Raw genomic sequence first — 15,486 nt, 5'->3', positions numbered from 1 at the left:
GTGGCTAATGACTCATTCATGTAAACTGAAATCTTCTGCCTGTGGGAAAGATTAATGAATGAACATCAGTGAATTCTTAAGTAAACTAAAAATGCTGGTAACAGCTTACCTGTACTAACACCTCCAGTGAAAATCCAAGCTCCTGTGGTCATGGCAGCCTTTATCAAACCTTTTCCAAATACTTGTTTTAATTTAGGTTGCATTTCAAAATTCTGGAGGCCTCCATGGACAGAGATTAAAAGTTTGGGCAGTTCCAGTTGCCAGTCTTTCACCATGAGATGCAGCAGAGAATCTGGTTTAGTGTCATATGACACACGGATATACTGCAAAGTGCAACATGTAATGTTATCACTCTTTCTGCTCTCTAAGTTTTCTGTTGACTGAGCAAAGAATGATTATATTAAGCCTTCCACCTTGAAGCAAGAGTTCTACAATTTTTAAGCAACACATTACTAACTTTCTCTGCTGCTTATGGTAAGAAGAACAATGTTGAAACCTTCCACTTTGCTACTGAGAAATTACCATTTGCTTCATGAATTTTAAAAGCACCGCTTTCCTCTCTTCACAAGGAAAGAGACTTGCAGTTAAGCGATCCTAAGTGCTTATTTACAAATCTGCATTACTGGAATCCACCTACTTAAAATGACTGAAAGGTGCTTTGCACCATTCCTAAAGCCCTGGTTTGACTGCCAAAGAGAAGCAACCACCTTCATAAGAAATAGGAGGTTTATGTTACATTTTATCCCATTCACTGGTGATGTGAATATTTCTGCCTCCAAAGCAGAGGCATCCTTGTGATTTCTTTTCAAACTATTACTCTATAAAAGAAAAATATGGAATAAACTTGTGTTTTATTTCTGCTTTAAAAACAAACAAACCACCACTAACAAAGCCCACAACCTCTTCCACACATTTTGTACAAATCTTTGGAGTACAGCTGTCCCAAGTGACCTACTCAGCAGAGAGATGACAAAGCAAATGGACAAAAAAGTGAATCTAGGTCTGGATTTGTTCAGAAGAGAGGCAAAATACAAAGAGATCTTTTCAAGAAGCTTGACTTGCTCTAACTTCCATTGCTAAGAAAAGCTAACAGTCCAATTACCAGTTCTGTCAGGCCTCTGCCTTTTACGAAAGGCATGATTAATTTCTACTTTTATTAAACTTCAAACCTTAGGAAAAAAAGATTCTATACTCTTTTTTTGGCCCACAAAACTACTACAAACAGATGGAATCTTGGGTATTAATACATGCAGCTTCCTCCTTAGCTGATATTTATCGACAGTGAATTAAATCAAACTATTCCATCAAGATATTGTAAGGCACTTCCTAGGTATTATTTTCCTCTTGCCTTTTCTCTCTCTCTTTTTGGGCATTTTCCTCACAACTTTTGGAGACAGCAAATTTTCTGATTTAATCAAATTATGCAATGAGTGAGCTGGAATCCTGACATATATCTGCTAAACTAGCAGATCAGATTAATACCTTAGTGTAGCCTATGCTCCTTACCATGGCCTTATTTGAATGTCCTCCTCCCTGGAATTCAAGGTTTCCATAGGCATCAGTTGGGTATGTCTGAGTGTGTTTACTGACAGACCATTTCTCTGGCTGAGCTTCCACTTGCTTTGCTTCTTCTCCATTTTTATTGGCTGTTATACTCGGGGGAGGTGGAATATGTTGGCTAATGAGCTGACCACAGCAGCACCTGTAAGTTAAAATTGAAAGCACCTTTGAGTTTTTGAACTGACCACGCCTTGGCTTTCAATCATAGAAACACCTCCTCTGGGTCCTGTGTGTTACATTTGCCTACACCCGTATGCCAGAATTCACAGCCCAAAGTTGTTTCTAAACAAGAAATCTCTGATTCATTTCTATAACACTTCAGAAAGCTGTTCTAGACTCGAGGACAGGGAATGGTACCAATTACAGTGCACATTATTACATCCTTTCTTATGGTCTGGTTTCCAGACCTGAGAAGTAACTACTCACTGCCTCTCCTGCTGCCCAGCCTGACCATTTCTGTATGACACGTTCCATAGCTCTATACAGATTTCAATGCAAGCATGTTTGGCACTTTTGTTCCTCTGTCATCTCCCTTTAAGGGTAGTGGGTAAACTGGGTATCAGTTTCCCATGTATAAAGACAAATCAGGTTCATTTCCTTCAGTATTAACCTTTTCTGTTGGCCAAAAGAAAAATTTAAAATGTTACCTGCTACTGTCTTTGTTGTTGGCAATTATATAGATGCATTCTCTTTTCGAAAAGGTCTTCTCTATCCAAGCCTTTTGACCCTTAAAAAGGGAGGAAAAAGGTAAGAAGAAATGTACTGAAATATTTTTGTGTGGCAGTTACAGTAACATTTGCCATCTATTTTCAACCACTATTTTGAAAACAAGCATTCATTAAATCACTTTTAAGTGCCAGAAACCTCTACTCATGAAGCAAGTAGGCAATGTAAATTTTCCATGACTTGGGTAGAATTCAAACTTCAAATGTATGTAAAAGCCTTTAAGGGAGGACATATTGCTCTTGAAGTTACAATGTTTATCTGAAGGTCTACAAAAAATGCATCTGCTTCTTCCTATTTCAGTAAATGGTCTCAAAATACTACAGAAAACCAGCATAAATTGTGATATAGATTGATAGCATTAACTCCACATAGTACTCCAGTATTATTCTTTATATATATATATAGAATGGCTTCCCAAAACCTCTCTGCTTTTTTAACAGTCTTCTCAAAACAATTTTTTTCCTGTTTTCAGTCAAGTTTCATTCATTCCTACAGCATCTAACTCTTAATGAGAAATGTTTCAGAAGGAGGCATTCCTTAAATTGAAAGAACGTTTGACAGAAAAAGTACAAGTTCTTCAAGTATGTATCAAGTATCTGTGAAACAGGAGGAGGAAAACAACCTTGAAAACAACAAAACTGGTCAGAAACAGCTGCAGGACAGTTTCCCATATTTCCCTTCTTGAAGATCCCAGGCCTTCTCTGTCCCTGCAACCACCACCAAGGCAAAGTTTCCACAATTGCTATAATAAACCAATATTTAGTGGCAAATTTTAAAGTCTGTCTTTAAAAGCAGTTATTTATTTTTAAAGGAAAGAAAAATATTAAAAAAAGACTCACAATTTGATGACACTGATGAAAGCTGCTTCTTCTGAATTTGACTTAGAGAATTGTGTTTTATGTCACTTTTCAAGTAGTAAGCAAATGTCCTATGCTTTGCTTTAGTTTCCTCTGTGGAAGTGAAATGAAATTTTTCCCAAGACAAAGGCTAAAAATGATACGAGAACTTTCAAGGTGCCTACAACAATAACAAAGGGCCTTTCCTAGAGAAAGAACTAAAAATATTGATGATTTTCTAACTTAAGAAAGTCAACTGCATATTTCTGTCAGATGAATGCTCTGTCAGCCTGTTCATTAATGTCTGTGAGATTGGACTAGCCCTGTAAGTCCTGCACAGTCTACAGCATGATGAATAGAGGGTGTGGTAGTTCATGTTTTCTTGTGTAAAGTTAAGAGCTGTCTCTGAAGTTACTTTGTTGACTTGTTAGTTCCTGTCTGCCTTCTCACTTTCCTCCACTATGGATGAAATAACAGGACACTACTTGAAGTTCCCTCATTGCAAATAATTACAAGTAAGTCACAAACCCAAGTTCTGCTTCATCAAAAACTTGTCTGTAATCTGCCCATACATGTAAATGTTTGCCTCACTGCCTCTGAGCTGGAATGCCTGGGCAGTCAGAGGTCTGGAATATCTACACTTCTGCTCTGCACTTTAATTCACTTCCGATTTACTAGAGCAGAACCACTTCATTTAATTTTAAAATTTGTTTCAGAGATCATAGCACCAAAGAGTGGGGAAGCATTAAGAATTCATTAGACAAAAGTTCATGTAGCTTACAATACCACTTGCTTACTGAATGACAAGGCATTTAGCATAAAGACTTCTATTATGTAGGAAATTCAGAATGAAAAGAGTTATTAAATTTAAAATAAAAAAGCTGTGTGACTTGGACAAGCTTTTCTGTCTCAACTCTATATATGCTTTCTTCAAATGAACAGAAAAATCCCTTTGTTCTCCAAAATACTGAAAAGGTTCTTCTAATACGCTTTCTGGCAAGGCTTTGCCAAGATGGCAAGTTCTAGCAGCAGTAGCATGAGAAGCAGAGCTCAGAAAAACACTTCAGTCTAAGAGTATCAGAGTTTAGTTACAGAGGAGCAGGTCTTGAAAAGTACAAAGGAAAAGCTCAAGATGGGGCAGCCGAGAGGTTCTTTGGTAGGCAGAGGTGAGTGGTTACATCAAACTAACACCATTTATCTCTTCAGGATATGATTTTGACCATTCACAGGTATTCAGGCTGTTCAAAATATTCAGGGAGCTAAGAGTAATCTGTTTGACTTTAATTACACTCGCTTTTCAAATTAATCCATAATCATGCAGTGTTCAAACACACTGCTGCGTTACATCTATGTCCAATATTGTTACTTATGCTTATACACACACCATACTAACCTATAACCTTGAATGTTATAAAATGATCTTAACAGGACCCAGCAGAGTTTAATGTAATTAATTAATATTTAATTATATTTGAGCATATTATCATTTTGTTTACATTAAACATATTCATTTTTTTCCCCTAAAAGATCTGACAGTTCTGTGTTGTCTCTGATAATTCCTTGACTGAGTGACACAAATGCCCAGATCAATTCCACAGTGCAGGAAAAACTCTTCAATACGTAAATGCTAACACATGCTGCATATTTTACTGTTCTGTAGAGAATACTGGCAAATACAACCAAGAAATATCAAAACATTGCATTTTTACACCATGTCATTATGTACAGCCTTGTGACATTCCTAGTAGCTAACTAAATAACAAATACCTTTGCTATTATTATGTGTTTCATGTAAAAACAGTTAATTACACAGATTTAAATCACAGCCTTAGTATCTGTGTTTGGAAGGAAACTTTTACATCTTGGTATCTAAAATGAGCTCTACAATACAGCTGAGCTTTCAGCTATGCAGTTGTTCCTAAAATCCCTCTTAAAGGAAGTCTGTTAACTACTGCTACATTGAAAAAAAATATCTTTGATACTCACACCTAAGACACCTATTACACGTCAGTCAACACAGGCACTACAGTTTGGACAATGCATTATGCTCCACTGGTTTATTTATCTGTGCTAATGGCAGGAAGGCAAAAGCAGGCATAGCAGATCTGAGAAGTAAAACCTCAGCACATTTGGTCAGCCTTTGAAGTTCCACTGCTTTTTGTCTATTTAATCTGCTTAAGCAAAGCTTCATTATAATCCAGTGCAAATAACTTGAGCAGAAACATTCACTGCTGGAAAACAGGCACTTTCCCCACTTATTTAATACGGATTCTCTCTCTGGATTGAAAACTAGTTGGTTTCACAAATAAACATATATAAGTACACATCCTGTCTCTTGTGAATTATAAAAAAATAAGTACTTTTTAACAGCCTTGGAATGGACAAATTGTTAAGGAACTACAACAGATCAGCTACAGTTTTCAGATCAACAACCAGTGGGAGTATCAGGCTGACAAATAGTTGCTGCCAGTAAGATTACAGCACTAAAAAAACATTGCATATTTTCCATTCACCTCTCAGAAATAGAAAAAAAGAAGGATACTGCCTCGTTGAGAGTAGTGAATTTCAAATCTGCTTATTATTGCCAGTCCTGAATGCCCTAGTAATAATCTAATCTGGAAAAAACATCTCAGATGTTCAGTGGCATATTCTCCTTTATGAGAGCTGTCAGTGGGTCTCCTAAATTTTAATAAAAACAAACCAAAATCACTGCTAATTCTTGGTTTTCAGCCTATAAATCACTACTTTGGCAAGCAACAGTATAAACTAATACAGGATTTGTATTACTCCACTTTATGGAACAGTTACATCTCCATAGCATTAACAAAGGGAATCCTCCTGTAGGAGGTCCACCCGCAGAAAGGAAGGAGTTTGGTTTGTAAATCATGGGGTAACAAAATCAAGGCCCTAAACAAATAAGCAGCTTTCCAATACAGTCATTAATAAACATAAGAACTAGTTCTGCAAACACTAGCTGTTCTTTGACTATCACAAATTAACTACTTTACTTGCTGAGAAACACGTACCTACGCTCGCAGACCTGCAGTAACTGAAGAGAAAATTTTCCATCACTACCACTCACAGACAGTTCCAATTTGCTGCTAAATTAACACTAATTTTTCATGCTGCGATTCATATAACCAGTCAGTCAATGGACAAGCAATACACCTGAATTTCAGGCTGTACCATAACAGATCTTGCAGCTCTGTTTCACTGCAGCTTCATGCAAAAGCAGCAGATAGGCTCTGGACAACTGCATTTCTGATGAAAATCCGTGGTGGCAATCAACATAGGACAGCAAAGCCACTGGCAATTCCATGCCACAAACTTTCACACGCCACTGTGCCACCAGAAGCTGTGAGTTTCAGCTGTCATACACCTCTGCAGGACAGCAGCAGCAATTAGGGTCTGTGAATAGTCATAATGATAAAGCTACTGGTGAATTGAGTGAAAAATCTGGGAATCATAAGCAGGGCAGAGATGAGAGTCACAGTGTCACTGGAGCACATCCAAAGCCCAAATGACACCAGACCAGCAGCCAGTGTATTCAGCACTCTCAATTGCCATGATCCCCAAAGTTGCATATTCCATGCAACTGGAATAAATCTTTGCTGGATGGCTTGATGTGCTTTGCTTGGTCACAGGATAGGATGGGGCCTTATCATCTAGCTAGACAGCATCTGCTCTTGGCACCTGGAGCCCTTCTAAGGACCCCACGCTCCCCAGCTGCTGCACTCCAGTGAGGCCTTGTCTCTAGCAGGCACAGCTTGGCAGGCAAGCCAGCGTGCAAAGAGCAGTGCTGGGTGCACCCAGTCATGCAGAGGGGTCAGGCGCAGCAGACAGTGCCTGACACACAGGTGCCAAAGGGGAGCAGGCAGGGGACCAAATGAATGTATGTCATGCATAACACAGGGTTTGACAAAGCTCTTCATACCAAATCAAGCACAGAGTAATATGAAAATGGAGTTGGCTGGACAGCATGGCTCACATCTGTGGAATGATACAAATTACTTTCACCAATATCATCAGGGTGTGGATAGATTATTTTAATTTATGGAAACGTTCCGATCTAACAGATGTTCACATCATCTCACCAAGTTTCTGGTAATCCTCCCCCAAACTTGCAGTGTGCTGCAAAAGGTGTTATCACCAGGGAGGTCAAATCTCAACTGGCTTGCCCAGTTATCTAATTAGATTGCTCTACAGTATTAAACTGGGCTATTTATGCCGGATTTGAGCAGTGAGATGTTTGCTTTGATGAGACAATGAGAGAAAGAAGCAGTGTGGAGGTGGTAGAAAGTTCATACCATATACACATGCATGGTGTGTGTACAAGTCCATCCACCACATAAACAATCCTACAGACCTCTGTCAATGTCATATAGGTGACCACATTTAGTTGCTGTTACCTGAGAAAACAAGTAAAATCTTTTATGATACAAGTAAGAACTAAGAAAAAAGTAAGAATTACCCGATAAATAACTGGGAGAAGAAAAGAAAAAAAATTTATCAGCCAAATCCCTGTTATTTGGAAGTTAAAAACTGATACTAGACATATATCTATTTTGTACTTCCTTTAAATGCAACATCCATCATTCTTATTCACTTTGAAGGAATATTTTTCCTGAATGCCCAACTGATCATCCTTTCAGGTGATTAGTTCTAATTAGAACAATTCTCCTCTTAATGCTGGTGTTCTTGCTTGGACAAAAATACTCCATGTGATGAATGATAATAGCCAATTTTGTAGCCAGTCATGGGCTGGTAACATTTTACTGAAAAGTTGTTATTTGCTAACAAATACAGAGCATAGAAACATAATGCTATTTTAAATTTGTGTTCTGTCACTAAAGAGACAGACATTAACACTGTCCCCAGCTAGAGAACACAGTGACAGTATGAGAATCTAAACTAAATTTCCAAAATGAGTTTGCATGTGTTTTATAAAAAAATAGTTATTTGTACAACTGATAATAATTTTTTCACAATATGGAGTACGAGAAGCAGTACCTAATAGAAAAAAGATCTCATTGTTTGCTAGTAAGCACAGCATCAAGAATGGATTTATACCAGTTGTAAGATTCTTTCAAAGAAAAGGCTTTTTCCTCAGGACAGTTCTTATTTTCATCCCAGTGTATTTTTCATATGGTTCAACTTGAGCCTGTGCTCTTGTAGCAACTTTGTCAGGAATCCATTTGCTCTGTGGTTGAGATTATCACACAACAGGCAGGGTGGCAGAGTCAGTAAGCACTGTTGTAATTTCAATTCAGGCCAGAAATCACTCCTGATGACACTGTGGAAACCAGTAAGTAGTGCTGTGCTGCCCAGAGAGCTGTAATGAGCTCCCATGCCTTCATTATGCTTTGTGCTTCTGGCCTGCTGGTGAGGCACACAGAAATACCTGCTGAAACAAAAAGGGTAATTTTCTCTGCACGTTCATTAACTTAGGGATACAGTCTACTAAAGCAAGTAACAAGCTCTCTTTTCAAGTTTACACAATTCTCCTGCATCTCTTAGAGTTATAAAACTCTTCCCTAGAAGCCTAGAGATGTGCAAAACAGCAATAGCCTCTACACCACGGCAGACCTGCTTTGCTCAACCATAGTTGGGTAAATTCAGCTCCAGCTCGAAGTCCATAGAGGCACAACAGGGAAGTGCACTGGATGAGCTCAGACAGTCTGCTGAGAGGTTGGCACAGCTTCCTGGGCACAACTCAGCATTAGAATAAATAAACAGTTAATGCAACAAAACAAAACCTGTGAGCACACAGCGGGACAGCTTTGCTCAATGTTTGTCTGCAGAGAACACACCTTGTGTCATTTTGCAATGGAGGAAGTTGTTTGGGTTTTTTTTTGTGTGTGGAATGCAGAAAGAAATTAATTGACCAGGTTACACACTACAACTACCACACCTACCACTTTTTCAGGTAGCAAAAACTATTCCTGAAACAGCTCAGCTCCATTCCTTACTGCACCGAATTTCAGGGAAGAGATTTTCTAAGAAATATTAACAATGCTGTACAATCTCCATTTGTTACCTATTTCGTTGTTGTTAACTTGCCAAATCCTCCTCTTGCCTTTTGCCCCTCTATTCTAGATGCTGGTGAGATAAGGAACACACATATACATGTACTTTCTGAGATCTGTTTTGGGAATTTTTTCCTCAAAAAACCCTTCAGCCTGTGGACACTCCATATAACTAGTTCTACTCCAAGGTCTTAATGAGTGGCACAGTTACAACAAACACAAACCAAGATGCGAGGATGGGAAGGAAGTGAAGAGCAAATTTCTCTCTGGGTAGTGGAGTTATGCTGTAAGTGCCATTTCTCAAGAGACCCAATATTGCAGGGAGGAGGAGCAGAGACAGCTAACAGCTTCTAATATGATGCTAGTTACACCACTTTCTTCTACAAGATAATTTGTTAATAATTCTTATTTGAAGATATAAGATGACTCTAATCTTTAGCTGTGGTAAGGCTCAAGAATGATTTCTGCACTGTAACTGTTACCTTCTCTGCCTAATGAGGACTCTTTGCTAGACACAGTTTTAAAGGAATTCAGGATGCTTCTACATTATAGGCACATGGGACACCTCTACTTCTAACTATGAGCCTTTCATTCAGGCTATTCTGACCTGAAATGAAAAATTCTGTTATCATGAAACCCCATGTGATTCAACACCCTCAACAGCAGATCTCCCTTTGTGAAATTCATCAATACTTTTGAAATCTTGAGCAGCATAACAAGGATGCCCCTCATGACCAAATTAAGTCAATGAGTATTTCTAATTCAAAATACCCTTGTGCTTTATTCTCCTGCTTATTTTTTTTGGTTTAGAAAACTGTGTTGCTAGAAGTTAATTAAACATGCAAACAAAGACTAACCTGCACTTAATGATTCAGATGCAAAAAACCCGATAACACTGAACTGGACTAGATTATTGCCTCTATCTGAGAGAGATCTGGGTCATTCGGGTCCACACTATGAAGAATAATGACTACAAGGAGTAGAAAGGATCAAAAATTTACTATTTTGAAAAGAGTTTAAATATAAGCACTTCTTTGGTGTAAGAGGTTACAACTTGTTCAGAGGTAGCATCTATAAAACTTCAGAGAAGCCAGTGAAATACAGATTTTTCATACATGACGTAATAGTATGGTTTGAAACATTACAATAATTTTTCTTTAACAAACAGGGCAAACCGTGAATGGGAAATATGTTATGAGAAGGACTACATGTTGTGTGAGGTATTATTTATTATTATTTATACAAGTTTTTCCTAGTTTTACCTGAAGTGCAGAGTGCCCTGAACAGGTGGGCTTAGAAAATTTATTATATTGGCATACTAATGTGTGAAAGAAAGTCACTGTTTAGTGTATAATATTAGGCATGATAATAGAACACACTTCAACATTACTCCAATTTAAAATTTCTGTGTTCACAGTATACTACAGTATATGCATCTCATCAGTCTCTAAAATATGAAGATGCTGAGTAAATATGTATTTTGAGAAATGGTAACAAATATTTACTTCCCTCTTCTGCTTTCTGTAAATATACACTCTTTTTGCAAAAGATATTTCCTTTAAGAAATTAACATTAATTGGCAGTTGTTTTCCTGAAAGCAAGATTCTCCAAGTAGAATTCAGTTGAATAGTTTGAGTTCTTGACAATCTGCAACTTGCTGTGGATAATTTTACACTCAGTAAAGCAATTATTTTTCAGGCATTAGCTAATAGGTAAGCTTTAACAGAATATACCACCATCAGCCACATTTTATACTGTGCTGCTTAAAAGAAAAGAATTTCCAGCTAATTTAACTCATAAACTGCAGGGTTTGCATACAATTATTTTTTCTAATCTTTTAGAAATCATAACAAAAGCAGTTGAACTCAAAAGTTGAATTATTTTCTGGAGACACTAAATATGTACATATACATATTTAGTATATGTATGTATAAATGTGTATACATATTTAGTGAGAGTTGCCAACCATCACTAGGAACTTACTGAAAAGTTGGGTACTTCAGGACTGAAATACTTACAAATGGAGAGGGCAAAGGGAGATTGCAAATGAGTTGATAGATTAAAAAAGTTTACAGAAAATTTAGTAAACCTTCTTTTTAGCCCTTACCCATACAATACCCTTGAAGCTTTGAGTAAAAGAAATTAATACGTGCCATAGAGGCAGAAAACACCATTTCCCGATTTTTTAATGGTGTGCAACATATTGTTCTTCTGTAAAGAGAGAAAAGAATGCATCAAGCTCCAAGAAATCATAATGTGATCCAGAAAATGAACACAGGAAATACTCTGCCTGTACTGGTACACTGTATCATTTACCGTTGTCAGACGTGTACAGCCCACTAACAAATTTGGCCTTAAAATATTATCTGCAGTTTGCCATTTGAGTTTGAAGAATTGTGGGGAAAAATTAGGATGAAGGTTTCACTTGATTGGATTTGAATCTGTTATCAAAAGCGAGGAATTTAAAGCCTGAATTACAGGAGTTAAAGGAGACTCAGAGGCCAGAAGCTGTCTTCATGGCTGCCCCCTGATCAACAAGGGAATTAGACAAGGATATGCCCTCTTGGACCTACTGTTACTCTGAGATGTCCCTCAAGACCCCAACTGCACTACAGGAGAAGGGTAGGAAGGACAGAAGAGTGGATGGGAGCATCTTTTATTGGAATTGTGATCGGAAGTTCTATCAAGTAGCAAAGGCCAAAACTGAGCTTTCTCAGCCCCTCAGTCACTTGAAAGACTGGAATGTGGATACTCAGCTGGATCTTGGTGAGGGAATTCTCAAAGAGACTTCTCATCTCAGAGCTCAATATGTGTAATGGCAGAATGACATTTAAAATTACTTAAAATGACAACAGAAGCACTGATGATTCACATGTGATGTGGGCTGCTGATAAACACTGTAAGCCTTGCACTGTGAAACCCCCTTTACTGGCAACCCTCACTGGGGTAACAAAACCCACCATAAACTTTTATGTTCTAAGACTTAGAAAATACCTGACATACCACTGGATCTTAAAAACTCTACAAGGGTTTCTTATCAGAAGGCTTTTAGCCAAAACCCCAGAAAGTATTACTGGCTGATTTTGAAAACTGAAAACAACCCTAAAATAAAGGACCAACATACAAACCAAACAAATACAACCCACCCCCCTTTCCTTTACAATCCTCTAAACCAGCATTCAAAAATACTGAAATACACAAGATATGTTTTCACCTGATTTGTCTTTGCCAGTATTTCTACATCTTATAGTAGTACACAAGCAACTTTCTATTTATGAAATGTTTCAAAACATCTTTTTTTTTCAGACTTGAAAACTCATTTTGTCTTCATGCAATTTGTCCTTTAGGTTTCACATCTTCCAAAGTAAACGAAAAATCTAGGAAGTAGTCAAATCAGAATACTGCCACTTCAGTTGAATTATCTTTCTCCAGTCAGTTGTAGGTCACTATAGAGCTCTTCAGCGCAAATTTCAATATTTCAATTATGCACATCTATGCTAAAAGAGGTAGCAAAGAAGATGACAATCAGGAATGAAACAAAAAAGCATTTAAAATCGTGTCCTACCTGTTTGTCACTGGAAGTGTTTCAGAGTTTGGAAAGATAAATAGAGTAAAATAGAATAAATAAATTGCATCTAAAATAAATGAATCGCATTTAACTCTGAGCTTCTGTCCCATCTTTCTGTTTACTGTTCAGACTTCTCATTCATCTTACTGTTAGGACTTCCAATCTCTCTGAAGTTCATGAGAATTCCCAAGGAGAAGGGTTTCCACCACTTTAAGAAGAGAATCTCATATGATAAGCATGTGAGCAGCTTCTTTGTTCAAATCAATCTCATGACTCTCTTTGAAGGTAATCCTTTAGAAGTCTCATGACCCATCTCCCTGCCCAGAGGGTATTTTCATCTCATGGTGGAACAAGGCACAACAAATCTACTTTGATAGTGCCCATATCTCCAATTTGTTAAACCTCCTTTACTCTCTTCAAACAGCGGATGTACTTGCTGTAAAAATGCCGGCACTGCAGAAAGGCTAAAACAGGAGCCCAAACTTTTAATTTGAAGTATCCCCTCCCTTCTGCTAAAATATCAATGTTATTTGCATAATTGAGACAATTGGACATAATAGTCCTTTCAGGGGTCCTCATTAGATGTACAGCTCTACATTCTTTGAAAAGAAGAAAAAAGGAGGTCATACAGCATTAATTATATCTAATCCGTTTTAGAACAATTTGAAGTTGGGCAAAATGCTGGACTAAAACAGCTGAAGCTGTAAATAAGCCATTCATTTTGTAACTTTACGTATCACATGCATTTTCATACCCTGTTGCTTTTGTGAGTTTAATGAACTCTGCTCCAAAGGGCTTGTTTTCCATCTTCTCATACTTGAAAACTACCAACAGCATAAGAAAACATATGTTGCAGGTAGTCCTTTTTTTCTGCTCTAACTTTCAAATATCTGACTTGTCTTGTTTTCCTGAGTGCTAACATAATGCAGCAAGTATGGCATCTAGAATCCCATGTAAAGATCATACTACCTAAAGCTCAGAAGGCAGTCTAACTCTTCTTGCTTCTGCTGCACTGTACTGTGCAGACAAGTAGTGTGCTAGAGTCTAACCTTATTTTGCTGTACCTGTATCTGTTCTGCAATAATGCATTTGTGGTTGGTACAGAAATATCTTACAGACATAATTTTCAACTTCCATCCTGCCCTAAATGCCAAAGCATGCAGCTGAAACAGCTTTGTTTTAGAACCAGACCCTGCTCTTCCTAATGAGAGCAGTATCCTGCTGACTTCAGGAGAAACAGCAATGGGGTATGGAAGAATTAGACATGCCTCTGGGAAACCACAATGCCAAAAAAATGTTGGACTTTATTTTTCTCTGAGGAAGCTTTGAAGAAAGCAAGACACTAATAAGAAAGCAAAAAGTCAAAGAAAGCAAGCAACTAAGTCTGTTGTGGCACACAGCATTCCATTAATTAAGGAAATACAGATCATTCCTTCGTTTAGAGAAATTTTTACTTGAAGCCTTCATCCAAAGTTCACCAAATTTAATGAGAAGCTTTCTACCCATGTATTGAACAGGCACTGAACACAGGGCCTGTCACAGGTGTATGACAAAGTTGCATTAATTTCTGATCATCTTACTAGTTCTGACCTCTGAAATCACATCAAGCTTATGTCCCAGACGTTGCAGAAGCCATGTGACATCCTGTACCAGAAAAAGGATCGTCTCAAAGACACTACCAACTTCTTGCAAGCTGAGCATAGAAATGGAGGACTATATCATAAAGTCAACAGATACTTCTTTTGCCAGTGAAAACCAGATTACAGTCACAGTGGCTGTTATGGATCCCTCTTCTATCTGGAACGTGGTGCACTCTGCGAGCTACAAAAAGCTGATCTACTGGACAAACCGCAAGAAATATTTTCAAAGATACACAAGTCAAAAAAAAAAAAAAAAAAAAAACCAAAAAAACCCAAAACAAGTAATTTGGGCACTTAACTCCCTTCTGAAAATGGACACGCAGCATGGTATGTTTCTCTGGCTTGGTTCTCTATAGCAACAGAAGTTAAAAAGGAATTAAGGCCTTTTTGCTCAACAATGAGTTTTCCTTGGCCAGCCATTATGTGAGCATGCAGGCTGTACTAACAGCACCTGCACTTGCAAGGACACATTTTAAGAATCAATACTGGAAACATCACACCTGTGTGTTTTATTCTTCCATTTCTTAGCTCAAACTGCAATGACAAATGCACACCTGAGAAAGGACAGTATTTTTTAAAATCAAATGCAAGTTTCCATTTCCCTTACCCTAAAGTGAAATTTGATAAGCATGCAAGCCTGCCAGCATGTCCTTTCTACAGCACCATAAGTGCTCTGGCACCTCAGTTTAATTACAGAGACTGCTGAAAGATAGCCAGGCCATATGCATCTACCCCAAAAGATAAAAACTTTATTGCTCAGTTTAAGGTGACTGATACCAAAGCACCACCTCTACAAACAGTGTGAACATTTTCTTCACTTGTTATTGCCTACAAATAAAGAACAACTTCTGAAAACTGTGAAAAACACTAACTTCAGAGTAGGTGCTCCAAGCAAAGTTTGTCAGAATGCCTACACTCTAATGAGAATGCTCTGAATAGCAGTTCAGATTACACGAGATACCATTCTATGTATACAAAAATATGGTAAGATAAAGATTGTATAATATAATAGGAATTGCATATAACTAAGGGTGGGGTGGAGCAGGGAAGAGCCACCTAAAAGCAAGGAGACTTACAAAGAGTGTTCAAAATAAACCTCAACCAAGTTGACTAAAACCCCAATAAATGTG

General features: G+C 37.8%; 1 protein-coding gene across 4 annotated transcripts in view; it reads right to left on the bottom strand.

Annotated features, from left to right (window-relative positions):
- Positions 1–15,486, bottom strand: part of TRPM1 (transient receptor potential cation channel subfamily M member 1) — a 121,535-nt gene that overhangs the window by 36,673 nt on the left and 69,376 nt on the right. For all 4 annotated transcript variants that reach the window (XM_071754944.1, XM_071754947.1, XM_071754948.1 and 1 more), the window contains 3 exons: positions 2,208–2,287; positions 1,507–1,702; positions 110–323 (listed from right to left, as the gene is read on the bottom strand). In XM_071754944.1, the coding sequence (XP_071611045.1) occupies positions 110–323; positions 1,507–1,702; positions 2,208–2,287 (490 nt within the window). The remainder of the gene's footprint in view (positions 1–109; positions 324–1,506; positions 1,703–2,207; positions 2,288–15,486) is intronic.

This window comes from Heliangelus exortis, chromosome 11 (assembly GCF_036169615.1).
Source record: "Heliangelus exortis chromosome 11, bHelExo1.hap1, whole genome shotgun sequence".
Classification (NCBI taxonomy): domain Eukaryota; kingdom Metazoa; phylum Chordata; class Aves; order Apodiformes; family Trochilidae; genus Heliangelus; species Heliangelus exortis.
Note: the sequence above shows the minus strand (reverse complement) of the source record. Positions and strands in the feature narration are given on the sequence as shown.